Source organism: Sceloporus occidentalis, unplaced genomic scaffold (genome assembly GCF_023333645.1).
Source record: "Sceloporus occidentalis isolate IW3139 unplaced genomic scaffold, rSceOcc1.0.p SCAF_208, whole genome shotgun sequence".
NCBI classification, from domain to species: domain Eukaryota; kingdom Metazoa; phylum Chordata; class Lepidosauria; order Squamata; family Phrynosomatidae; genus Sceloporus; species Sceloporus occidentalis.
In genome coordinates, this window is record NW_028317188.1 from 1,155,883 (window position 1) to 1,169,952 (window position 14,070).

General features: G+C 39.9%; 1 protein-coding gene across 1 annotated transcript in view; it reads right to left on the reverse strand.

Moving 5' to 3' along the window:
* The window catches only part of LOC149277635 (protrudin-like), a 34,931-nt gene extending 22,489 nt beyond the window's left edge, over positions 1 to 12,442 (reverse strand). The window contains exons 1-6 of the mRNA XM_089502647.1: positions 12,231 to 12,442; positions 11,158 to 11,228; positions 10,169 to 10,355; positions 9,942 to 10,037; positions 8,379 to 8,491; positions 2,249 to 2,388 (exon numbers count right to left, since the gene is read on the reverse strand). Of these exons, the coding sequence (XP_089358773.1) occupies positions 2,249 to 2,388; positions 8,379 to 8,491; positions 9,942 to 10,037; positions 10,169 to 10,355; positions 11,158 to 11,228; positions 12,231 to 12,442 (819 nt within the window). The remainder of the gene's footprint in view (positions 1 to 2,248; positions 2,389 to 8,378; positions 8,492 to 9,941; positions 10,038 to 10,168; positions 10,356 to 11,157; positions 11,229 to 12,230) is intronic.
* Positions 12,443 to 14,070: the final 1,628 nt, after the last annotated feature.

The window sequence follows — 14,070 nt, forward strand, 5'->3', positions numbered from 1 at the left end:
ATATCATTATTTTTGGAGACAGCAAGGAAAGGCTTTGTTCTATAAAAAGAGATTTTAGGGCAGCAAAAAGAAAAGGAGACGTCTGGAAGACCTGGTAAGTTTTCTGAGCTGTAGGGTCCAGAACAGATCCCTTAGAGACGTGTTTTAAACAGAATATCAAAGTCCAGCTAATTTGCTAATTTTAATTAACCCCAAAAAGACAGGGTACCATATTTCCCAAGTGTCCGGGAGACAAATGTCGCGATACCCCTTATCTAAACACCCTAGAGTACTGCAGCACTGAGCTCAACTAATAATAATACAACCGGATAACACGGGATACATCAAATGAATCAATTTAAAAAGGCCGGCCAGCCTGAACACTCACAAATAAAGCGCAGAAAACTCATTCTCAGTACAGAAAAATCAATAGTGACGTGTCTAATTTTAAAACGCAATGTTGAATTAAAGTTAAAAATTAACAATATCAGCAAAACAAACAAAAAGTGCTGCCTTCAATGAAGCCAGATTTATTAAGAATTAAATTGCATTTTTTTTATTTTTATTTTTTTTTTTTTTACACATTTTCCCTGCTTCCCTCGAACCCAGTGTGTCCGTTCACTGAAAACAAGCGATCCCCTTCTCAACAATTTATTTACATGTGGCTTAGAGACGTATATATATATAATTTTATTCACGAGTTAAAAAGTCATGACTTTTTAAAACGCATGGACAAATAAAATAAATATTCCAAATAAAGTCTACTTCTTAATTGTATGGGATGCATTCATATCTATCCCGCTCTCCAGACACTGATGAGAAAAGAAAAAGAGAATGGAAAAAGAAAAATAGGAGAAAAAGAAAAAAGAAAATATTGCAGACTGTGCTTCCAGGAGATATAAATGGGATTCTCAAAGGGAAAATATATTTAAATATATTTATTTATGGAAATGTCAGCAGTTATTTCGGCGAGCTGGGGCCTAGATCAATAAGAGGTCCTCTTATAGGGAGCCAATATTTGCCCTATCGTGGCTCTTTTTGCCTCGTCCTTGTAAGTAAAAGGTGTAACTTTTTCCAGCACTGCTGGAACCAAGAGTTTTTTTAATGCTTTCAACAGAAATTGGGACATTTCTTCACGAAATCCTACCAGTTTATGGCTTGCAAACTCTGGGCTGTCCAAGCAGGAGGGAAACTGAGGAGACAGAAAATGAAGGAGGAGAGAGAAAAAAGTAAAAAACTTATTAAAAATGATTTTAAGATTGGGAGAAAAAAAAGCCAGGAAACAAATACCTGATGGGAATGAAATATTCAGGGGGAAGTGAGGGGTCGGAATACTTTTCCGAAAACACGTTCATTATAAAAATAAACAAAAGAAATATTTCAGCCCACAAAAGGACGGCTGGGCAGACGGCCAAACGTGGACAAAAGAATAAAACTCTGCCAGGCAGCGAGTGATTTAACAGATTCCATCCAAATTTAATGCAAGAATAGAAACGAAAAACGGTGGGATCCAAAGAGTTCCCTCCAAGTTACCAGATGGGAAGTAACCCTGGTGCCTGGGTAGAGCAATTGGACTTGCGCATTGTCCTGGGATCATTAATAAATCAGACATCGCATAGAATTCATAAGGCGCACAGTAGATTTCTACGTGGAAAGTAGATGTAAAAGAAAGTGATCTGCTGGCCTGATAACCTTTTAAGTTATTTCAAAGCAAATTCTTTCTTTGCGTGATTATTCTCCAATTACTTGGATTTACAAGAACATTGCTGGAAAGGGAAAGGCACATTGGCGGAATTTATCAGATTGTTGTATTTTATAAAGCCGAGACGCCGCAGGTTCTTATCTTTCCGACCACTTACATAAAACGCAAATGCCCCATTATCTCAAAACGGCATAGCGTTCGACTTATAAATTGGCTTTAAAGAAAAGAAAGAAGTGGAAGGAGACAACTGCTTAAAACGGACATCTACGAAAATGGCCACGCAAAACAATAGTTTATTTAAAATATATAAAAATAGACAAACAATGACTCTTTATAAAGGTTATAGGGATAAATACACGGGAACTCTACAGGCATCGTTGCCAAATACTCCGTGTCGGGGCAGACTCGGTCCCAGTTGAGGTGAGCGGCACCTGGCCCTTTCCCCAAGTCAATCCACCCTTAATTGGGGGACGTATGAAAAACCATAGGCGTGCTAATAAACCTAATATTACATTGTTACCCTATATAGAGCAGCATTTTTCGTGGAGCCCTTTGGGCGACACATACCTCGGGGCTTGTTGGAACAGGTGTAGGCGTGCGATCTGATATGGTGCCGCTGTCTACCTCTTGAGGATCTTGTAACGGTTTTAAGGGATCGTTTTCTGGGCCGCTTCTCTGTTGTAAAGATGCTTTATATTCTGCTACAACTAGACGAGGCAGGAGATAACGTTAACGATTATTGTTCACTTTTATCACACATTGACGGTCGGCAAAAAAACTTTTGTTGTCATCAAAAATTACTTGCAGGGGTTGGCAATCCTTAGAGTGTACCTGGGATCGTTAACACATTCTGCCCGGCAGCTCTGGGGCATTTTTTTCCAGTCTGTCTAGTAGCTGCCTGATAAAAGCCACCTAGTACTGAGATAAGCATTGGCTAAGCCTAATGGGAGTTATGTTTCGGGGGCAGTTGCAGCAGACTATAACTTCCATCAAACATGCATTGCATTCTTTTTCTTCCCCCCAGCATCTGTCGTCCACAGTGCTCATGCGCATGCATTCATTTTAGGGCAAGCCACACTTTTAAAAGCTTTTTTTTTTTTTGTATGACTTTGTTTGACTTTTTAAGCAATTTTTTAGTATTTTTACCCCACGAAAACAAATCCTAAATTCCAGAAAAAAAAAAAGTTTATTTTATGCAACAAGCAACCAGCCGTTCTAACAGTCCCAAGTGTGACATCGTAAAAGGTCAAATTTAAAACTAGAATAAAAACACTTAGCAAAACCAAACAAAAAACTTTTGAATGATTCAGTTTTGGGAAGAAAATGAAGATTTTTTTTCTCCTAATGTATCCCTGGTATAAATCCAACTCACAGCGGTGCCAACAATCATTAACCACTGGCAAACGTTACTGCAAAATTCCTTAAATCCTTATCTTTCTTCTAAACTCGTGCAAAGGTAAACATGACTCAGTCTTCCAAATATCCTCGTATTTGGCCTTATCAACCCCGTATGATAGATCGCGCCCCCAAATCCCACCTTCTGTCGGCTTTAGAGTTCATTTCCCTTCGAGGATCAAATTCGGTTATCAAAGCGAGCGGTTCAGGTGGGGACCAATTAAGGAGCAGCGCCCGCAATTACCTGCGCTAACGGCTGCCATAAAATTAGAAAATCTGAACTCCTTGAAATTGTGGCTCTCAAGTTTCATTCTCTGGGTCGCTCTCGTTTTTTTTCTTTTTCCATCTTAAAAAAAAAAAAGCCTGGTAGTCATTAAGAAAATCCGTCAAACGCAGTACGTGTTCTACGTGGTTCTATCGTTATGGGACCCCGTGCGCTAGCAAATCATTAATTACGGTCCTAATTAAAAAATATCTACTGATAGAAACATAGAATTTGACCAGAACCCTTCGGCCCATCGAGTCCGCTCATCTCAGTCATCCGGTCTAGAGCGGGTTCATTCATATCCTATTCCGAGGTAATGATATCTGAGCCGGGTCGGACTGGCTTTGCCGAGGCGGCCCTGGCACTTTAAGGACAGCGGCTGCCTTATGACGTAGGTATACCAGCAATCCCTGTTTGACCACAGGTGAGTAAATGCAGAATTTCTTTAACATTCTGACAAGTAAGTGTTCTCTGTATCGTTTATTTTTTTTTTTGGTTTCCACTTAATATAAACTGTGTGGAGCACCACTAAAGGGTTAATACATGAAGGATCTCAGGGTGAGCTCATTCAGAAGTTTCAAGGTATATTCACCACTTATTTTCTCAGTCCTTTTCTATACGGCGCACAGCCAAGGCGTATAAAGCTCAGTGTAAGTATGAAGCCGTTGCAGATGGATTAACCCCTTGGGCTTGTTGCATACCGAGAAGCTTCTCATGATAGGTTACGCAGAGCTCGCCCTCGTCTAGCATGCATAGACACGGCGCTAACTGTACACGGAGGGGAGAACCTTTAACGGACAGGGAGTAAGAGGGGAAGTGGCAGGGAGCGAGCCAAATGCCGCTGCTCTCCCCGGAGAAAGAGGAATCTGACCCGGAGACCCAGACAGGCAGCGCTTCACCCGGGTCAAACCCAGAGAGTTCACAGGCAACGTGTTTTGGGGTCAACTCCCAATGTAACATCAGTTGTAATGTTATTTACAGGTAGAAATAAGCAACAAGCGTTAGACACCTGCTTGAAAGCACCACTTAAACATTCTGCTCTCAAGTTCTGCACCATTATTCCTCCTGGCTCAGTTACTGCACTGCTTTATTACGATTATTATTATTATTATTCATTATTATTCTTATTATATTGTTGCTGATTGAGTCAAGTGGTCTTCGTGATGTACATAAGTTTTATGATTTTTATTTTTTAGAATGCAAAGTCTTTATAATACATAATGACTCCGAGGTGTTGGGGAAGTGTCACCTTCAAAGCACCTATAAACCCTAACTATGGGATGTACTTTTGGCATCAAAGTAATGGTTAATGAGATCTTGTCCGCCAGCAGAATTATAAACAGAAGATAGGTTTATAATACATCCATTGTTTTTAAATTTGTAACACCATTACATGGGTTTATTTAATGTACTGAACTACAAAATGTATCCATGGGAAAGGTACCCTACTGTTCTGTATATTTTTGCTTGGTTGAAGTTTGCACCCAGGTATATATTTCTCCATGACTACTACATACACTATCATTCAAAAGTTTGGGGTCACTCAGAAATTTCCTTGTTTTTGAATAAAACGCAGATTTTACCCATTAACATAACATAAAATGGATCAGAAGTCCAGCGCAGATGGGGTTAATGTTGTAAATGACAATTGTAGCTGGAAACGGCTGATTTTAATGGAAGATCACTCCCATTTTCCAATGGCCTTTTATCACTCCCATCACTCCTGGGTTCCAATGGGCTTTTATCACTCCCATCACTCCTGTGTTCCAATGGCCCTTTATCACTCCCATCACTCCTGGGTTCCAATGGCACGTTGTCTTTGCTAATCCAAGTTTAAGTTTAAAAGGTTAATCGATCGTTAGAAAACCCTTTGGTAATTATGTTACACCTAGAAATATCCTTGTTTTCCATGAAAACAGCTAAGTGACAACAAACCTTTGAAAAGTAGTGTATATTCTACTGGTTGGGCAGACTAGATGGGCCGAATGGCTCCTATCTGCTGTCACTTTCTATGTTTCTATATTTTATGTATACACAAATTACACACACACACACACACACACACACATCAAAGTTCTGTCTTTTGACTTGAAAGCTGACATTCACAGACAAGGGGATTCTATGAAAATCTAAAGATAAGCAGCCTTACATTGAATCCTCAATACTCCTTTGTCAGGTAATGCTCCACCATTTATATGAGCTGGTCGTTCACATATTTTACACGCAACCAAGAAATGCCGTAATGGTCTAAACGATTCCACCGACACAACAGGATAAAAGTCACTCGAGTTCCCGCACTCAGCCTCACGGCATCTGGTGTCTCACCAGGTTCAGACGAGGAAATGTTGTAAGACACAAATGTTCACACTAAACGTAATTGCCCATGATCCATTCCATCCATAATGTTTCTGCGTGCATTGAAAATGACACTTGGACAAAATGCACAAGGCACCGTCGGCTATTAACAGTGCTCGCCAGATGGAAACCATGCGCAGCCCCCGCTGTTATTAACACATACATATGAACACCATTATTGTCTACAGACGCACACTGACACTTGGATTCATCATCCGTGGAACACTGAAACCAAAACCAAATTCTCTGTCTGAGCGCCGTTCAGACCTCACAGTAGCTTTGTAAGAGGCGTCCTGCTTTTTTCGACATTAGACACAACAGTATCTGTCCAAAGGACGACCCAAAGCCAGAAGTAAAAGCTCTGAAATTTATGTCCCGGCATCCAAACTCAAACATCTGTCTTCACTTCTTGCTTGGAAAGTCCGCAGTTTGAAAAACATGAAGGAGGAAAGACACACGAAGGGCTGCAGGGAATTGTCAGCTTCCAGGTTTTGGTCGAGCAAAACGGACGCTCGGATGTTTAACGAGATTTAGGGACATGGCATCGGTTCTGGATTGGGAGGGGGGGGGCGGTAAATAAACCATCTATGATGTGATCAGCAGATATTTCAACAGCTCAGTGTTAATGAACAAGCAAGAGGACGTTTCCCAGTCAGAGCAGAGCTGGTGAAGAACGTTTAACCCTTTAAAAGGCGAATCTACAACCTAAACGGTGCATATGACACAAGAACTAGAGAACGGACAAAAAATCTCTGAGTTCTCTGCAACATCGCTGTTCAGGTTCAAAAACATAAGAGCTGCTCACGCCAATGAATCATTTATATAGCACATTGATTCAGTTTAATCTGAAACCTGTCTTCAACCCACTTATTTTGCTTATAATTTACATGATGAGGTTTATAGCTGTGGGTCTGCAGAAGAGCTCCAGTGACACCCCAGCCATTAAAAGCATAAGACAGTAGAGCCTTCCGTTTAAATGATCATTAAGCTTCAGCAGTGATTTCTGCGAGAGTTACAGGGGTCTAATGAGACCCCACCGTCCATGCGCAGCGTGACCATCCCTTTAACTATGTAAGGGCCAATCTCAATGTGCAGGGCCAGTTCTGCCCTTCTTGCTGGAGAAACTGCCAGTTTTTATATCACACAAAGAAGTCAGCAAACAGTCTCTCCTACAAGCAAACCCCCGTGTGTTATGATTTATTAATGATGAAGCAGATCATTATTGGTCCTAATGCATTTACAGGATATGAATCTGCTAATCAACTAATCAGCCGATTCGAACAGATCATCAGATCAGCCTGACTTCAGACTTTAGCTCCCTGGCATGGATTTATTTCAACTGTTGAAATAAAGCGATGAACAGAGTACAATGCACCATCCAGTCCTTTTTCCGTTGCGTGATAAGCAAATAACACCTTCATATGCAGACCAAGGATGGCATTTCTGGGTTCTTACATTATGTTCCAGCAACAGCTAAATGGGGCATGTGCAGGTTAAAATTAAGAGTGACACTGCTGCCATCTAGTGGATTTTGTGTGTATAACAACCATATACCAGGCAGGTCAAGGATGCAAGATATATTGCACACAGGTAGCACCCACAGTGCTTAGGTGTTTAGTTAAAGGGACCAAACCAGGAGAATTGCTCATTAACATCAATATCCATTTTGAAGAAGCAATCCCTGTGACCACCTCATGCAAGGGGAGACTGGTCCCGTATACTGCATTGTTGTTAATTCAGTGTGATTTCTAGAAAGTCAACTCACCAACTGAACTAGGCAACTAGGCAACTGAGCCAACTGAGCCTGCAAAGCAGGAGGAACTTCTTAATAGGACACTTCAGCCATTATATCCCCACCTCTCCCAGCTACATAGCGTGCAGGAGATATCCAAAGACATCTCTATGCATATGATATACTCACTACCAGTCATCTCCCTTGACAGCTTCCTAATTTGTCCCTACAGTCATGTCATTATTTAGTAACTGTTTGGCTATGGGGGGGGGGGGGGGGGCACTGCCTGCATACATATACATTTTATTTCCTTAAATGACTCCTTGGTTTGGGAAATGGTTTATCCAATCAGTTTCACAATATTTTACTTAAAATATCAGCAAATGGGAAGGAGACAAGCCAAAAGTTCGTATAATCATGTAACTACTAATTCAGTTATTATATATTTAAATAAGTACAGTGAAGTTCAACAATACCCAACATAATAATGAATGTGATTTATCCAGATAGTGAAAAATAATAAAGAATTAATCTTACTGTGATCAAAATACATAACAATCTACAATGATTAGGAGACAAAGCATACACGTTCGATAGGAAGCACACTGCCACCTAGTGGCACCGTACCAAATAACATAGGTATGCAGCCTGAAACGTGCACTGGACAGCTTCTATGCTAAGCTACCTCTACTGGATATGTTTGGCAACTACATGTTTTTGTTACTATTTTTTGGAACTTTAGTACAATTTGACATTTAGTTAAAATGTTATTATTCAAGGAGTACCGTTCACCTGGTATTCAAGATGGTTTATTTCCAACCTCAATTCATTTTGTTTTCATGTGATTAATTCAGTTATTTTAATATAAAAACATAGGCATCCAGTCTTATTAAAAAGAAAAAAAAGAATGAATATCATAATGATAGAGCATAGAGAAGGGCTCTGCTTACCTCTGTAAAAGTCAGCGTTCCTCATGAACAAGGTGCTGTTGATAATGGCCAGAACCCAGCACACGGGCAACAGATAAAGAATGCAAATCGAGCCCAGCATGAACCCATAAAACCTGAGGGAAGCAAGAAAACACATTATGAACTTCTTTATGGGGACATGAGAGGCATGAAAACCAAGAGACAAGCATCAGGAGCCTTAGTACAACTCAGGCATTCCATACAATCCGCTTTCTACCCATGTCAACTGTTATCATCCAGAAAGTAGGTGCTGAGTTATTGAAAACAGAACAGCAGCCAATGGGGCTGACAAGAGGGTGCATTCTTTATTTTTGGAACCCATATAGAAATAATCTAGACATTACAGCGGCAAAGTACAAGTTCAAGAAGATGGAGCAGTTTGTTTGACTTTGGTCCTCCATAGACTTTCATTAGAAAGAGTGCCCATCTGGGTGATTAAGACTGGGCCATTCTACTACCTAACCAGTGACTTTCATATCATTTGGTCCTGAGGGGTTTTTTAAACAAGGATTTTCCTTTTTCCATATTTGATGTACCCAAAAAATTGACATCGTAAAGATACTAATTATTTGTGTTAATACGTAAAAAAATAAAATAAAAACTATACTAAAATATTTTTTTTTTAAATTAGTGATTTTGCTAAAGATTTCTTCTACATGGTAGATGCCACTGCTGAACAATGACTCAATTTATTTTTGGCAGCATCCCCTTATTACAGCCATACCCCTTTTGGATGCCTGTGATGTCACAGTGGTATCACTGGCCTCCTCATAAACTTTTTTTTCTTTTTATTTATAGTTCATTTTGTGCTGATCACACTGTGATCAGCAAGCAGGGCTCCATATCCCCGCACGGCTGATTGCATTGTTTGTGATTAGCCAGCAGGGGAAGCCATCAGATATCCCAGTAGGGTTTGGACAGACCTTCTTGGGTTTCTTCTCTCTGATGCGTGATCAGGCATTCACACTGTAGTTTTGCAACGGCAGTCTTGCTGAGCGCCATTACTCCTGATCTATAGGCAGTAAGCCAATCAATCTCTTATGCAGCAGCGGCAGACAAAGATGTGTTCTATCATGCGACCTGCACACTAGCCTGGGAGACCTCAAAAGTGTAGCTCCGCAGTGTCTCATAGACAGGCTGCAACGGGCAGAGAGGGTGTAGGGGGAGCTTCAATACCAATTTACATTAATGTTACAAAATAACAACTGTTCCTATAAAAAAAAAGTATTACCAAAAATATAAACATCACTTGTATGAAAACCATGCATTAGCGTAGAAAAAAGTGAAAAAAGACAGAATGTTGCAGATGTCTAGGAACGCAGCACCATTGGATTACCACGTGTAGGGAAAAAAATTGAATAGCCAAAGTTTGTATCATAACCTTCTTTATCAGTACTTACAGGGCATTACCCTGGGGATATATTATTATTATTTATTGTATATTCAGTACAAATCTAGGCTTCTCCTAAGTGTTTACGCACTGCTTGTGTGTATGTTTGAGGAAGAGAGCCCCGTTGCATTCTTTTCACTGGTTTGCTTACTTACCGCACAGACGTGGAAGGATTCTGCCAGTACAGGACTTGGTAAATTTGCTCACAGCTGCCACAGATCATGTGCAACATGCCATCGAGGTGAACCAAGCTGCCGAACACAAAAGACAACAGAGCTGCTATTTTTTTCTTATAGCCTCACATTGCACAAACAAGGTAACGGGCCGCACAGAACCCCGACAGTCACAAAATCGACTTATTTAATGATTTGCCAACACTTACAAGCTCCGGAACTCCGTCACAGCCTCCTGACGGGAAAGCTTGACTTTCTGCAGCTCCTCACGCCGGATGCTGTAATATTTTCTCCGAGCGAGCGCAGGTTCGGGGAGATGTATTTGCGACATCTCTTGCAGATATCCAATTAGCGCAGGAATTGAGATGAGAAGAGCGAACACAGTGAACCACGCAACTACAAGAGAAGTCAAGGGTTAATCAATAAGTGACCCAAAGTGCACTATTAAGGACTGTGTTGTACAATCTCTATTAGTAACTCTTTACTTCATCTTCTAAAGGTAAGTGATCACCATATTTATTTCAGAAGACATCCCCTCTATAAGACCAGATCAGAAATGTCCAAGTTTACTTGCTCACCAACACACACATTAAAGATCGGTGATTAATTCCTGTTATGCAGCCAGATAACCGCAGTAATAGATGGTGGACGTCTGTCCATTCACTCTACTCAAGCTCCTTACTGTCACTTCTAAACAAAGGCACGGCGGTCATGTGCGGCCGCACACCTGTCAACTGTGACACAGGTCGCTTGCACTAGCGATCCAGCCCTTGGCAAGGCACACGTCTTTTGTTAATACTGTTTGCTCGGTGAGGTTAAACATACACCCCATCTGTACCTTCGCACGACACAAAAGACCTTATTTCTAGTCTGCAAACAAAGTGTATAGCATGAACATAGTTGTAACATTTGCATTATACTTCATGGTTTACCTTCTGGCCAATGTCCACTGCAGGAACCGAAGAAATATTTATCTTTACAGGCTGTTCTATCCAAATGTTAGCAAAAGTTATATCTATATATAATATATTATATTATATATAATCTTTATTGAGATTTTTCCATAGCATACATTACAATGTAAATTATATATATATATATATATATATATATATATGTGTTCCAATCTCTTTTTAAGCAAAACTATACAGTATCTTTTATAAAGTACAATGAAACAATTCCACAACTGCGATCTTACCTTCGTTTAGAGTTAGCAGCAAAATATTTAGTGTAAAACACGTTAAAAAAGAACAGATGGGCATCTGCCATCTATGGAAATAAAAAAAACAGAAAATTAATTCCTTCACGTAAATTAAGAAAGCGCGTTTCCGCAATGCTGGAGAGAGTTTCCGCCAGGCATTTATAATAACGCAAAGTATTATACGCAAAAGCATGTCGGCATTTAAAGGGGCATTTGGTTTTTACCAGCATCCTATGCCAGGGCGCACGTTTCGCAAAAGACAGAGGTCCCCCTAAAAATATGGCAGTGAAATAAGAGAACGCTTTGCCCTGGCCGAGGGTTGGCAGCCGATAAATCTCTCTCTATGTGTTCTTTGACTACAATTCAAAGTGCCTACTTTACCTGATAATCGATAAAGTGTCAAGTTAATTAAATATCTTGGCAAGTATCCATAAGAAAAAAGTCTGGGAATACCTGAAAACCTTTGTAGATTAAATGCTATGCAACCCTCTAGAAAAAAGATTTTAGATAAATCTCGGGATATTCTAATTTCCTAAAGGTTTAGGAATATCTCAGAAATGTCGTAAACACAATCCATACGATGCCATAGTCCTTAAAGTCCTTTGCATGGATTCTAGTGTATTTTAGTGCATGCAAACAGGTGCAGGCATTCCTTAGTTATTGGCGTTCTTGTGTGTCATATAACTCCTCCCTCGGTTGTCTCTCCTGCTCGCAGGAAGTATACCATGGTATGCTCCTTGCACATGCTCAGTAGAACTCCCAACGCCCCAGGTTCAGTAAAGAAAACTGTGCAGGGCTTCAACTAAAAACACTAACTTTCTGAGCAGCAACTTCGGTCATATAGCAACAGCACACATCATACATGCGCAGGGCTCAGAATACACATATATCTGTCCCCAATGCACGCTAACCTAGTCCTGTGCAAAAAAATCATCTTTAGAATTCGATAATGTGTAGAACGTTAGTAGATTGTAGACAGTCTACTGTGTCTGAAGCCATTGGATCCTAGGATCAAACACCCCCCCCACACACACAAATGTAGGTATGAGGACAATTTGTGATGACGTTACCGCAACAGGTATCTGATTCCGTCCCAGATATCCCTGACGGGTTCCAGATACATTTCTATTCTCTTGTAGGAAACCACTAAATTAAACAGGTCAAAGGTCTGTGACTTGGCAGTGCTTTGAGGAGACTCAGCTCGCGACTCCGTCATGGTGGGGCTTCCCTCCGACCAGCTTCCGCCACCCAGCGATGCCGCATCTCTCTCTGTAGCCTGCATGCTAAAATAAAAAAGGGGATAAACTCATTATAGGGATAGGAAATCAGTAGTATATATCGTACTTTATATAATAGAGGAAGAAAGTGCTATTTTTTTATGACTTTTCCACTACCAAATTACAAAAATGGACACAGCCACCACTACGACCCATGGCTGCTGGTCCAGATAGCCAGCGATCAACAGCATCCAAAAAAACAGGAAGTAGTGAACGCATGGCACATCCGACCAGCTAAGGTGGCAGTTGATAAGACAGATTACGCAAAGACACCGTACAAGGATACATGCATGACTTTTCAATTTGTGTTATTATGTGAAATCTTATGCTGCCCGGGAACTAAGATATTTAATACTTGTATTGCTAAATTTTTCTTTTGTTTGCTTTTCTTTTGCTGTTCTGTACTTGGAAAATTGTGGTGAAAGAATTAAAAAAATAAATAAATAAAAAGGAACTGATGTGGTTTTATTTTGTTCCAATAGAGAAAGGACAAAATAGATGACAACTGGAAACTGTTTGGCCCTCAACAGCACGTTTCCAGACAGTAGGAATCTGAGCTCACAAGTACGGAAAGTGATTCTGATTGCGAAGGTTGAAATGTGGTCTTATCGCCAGAACAACCAATGAAATGACCCAATCCGTGGAACCAATCTACTGGTTACTATGGCGACAAAACTACTTTGCAAAATAATGTATTTATATACAACTCCCATAGTTACCAACACTGATGAAAGTTATAGGAAATGAACGGAGCTCCAAAATGAAACTGTTTTTGTTTTTTTAGTTCGGAACACAAATGAATATTATTATTTTACCTATTCTGGGTTAGGATTGGATATCTTCAATCTAATTTCACTGCTTGGTGTGACTTCTGGTTGTTTGTGAAATTAGCACATAATACACCAGAAGCATTTCAGGAAGTATGATTATCTAGAAAATGTTACAAAGGTCAAATTTAATAAAAAGCAATGCTAGATAAATAGCATTTTTTTTGTTTGTTTTTTAAGGCGCACTACATGTGGGACATGAAAAACACGCGACATTGCGGTAAAATAAGTCACAATCCCTGTCAGATGTATTTCTAAGAACAAAAAGTTAGAGATCTAGCAATTCAGCCCTGTTACAATACGAAGGCGATATTAATGTTCTTCGCAACTTTTAGGGTTTTTTTGTTTGGTTGTTTTTTTTAATCCACCACAACTTTCAAAACTGCTCAGTCCCTTTGATATTTCACAATTAATTGTGCAATTACTTTAACTGACATTATTACATTACCAGGGACCCGCTTAAATTGATATCCACCAATAAATGCACAAAAGAAAATGTATTATTATTTATTGATTTATATAGCGCCATCATATTCCGCAGCGCTGTACAATCCATAAACCGGCCCTTACAAGGTAGTGCATCGCATAAGAATTGGGACACAAGCGGTAAACACGACCCTGCAAACAAGCTTACAATCTAGATGTGCTTTTTTTGTTTGCATAACTTGGGACGCAATGTATGAAACTGACTCAATCAGTGTATTTAAAACGGAAAAAAATATGAATTACAGCCAGGTAAAAAAATTATTCTGACGGTAAATTAAAAGAAAGCTGAGTGGTATGAGTAATAAGTATATATAACATAG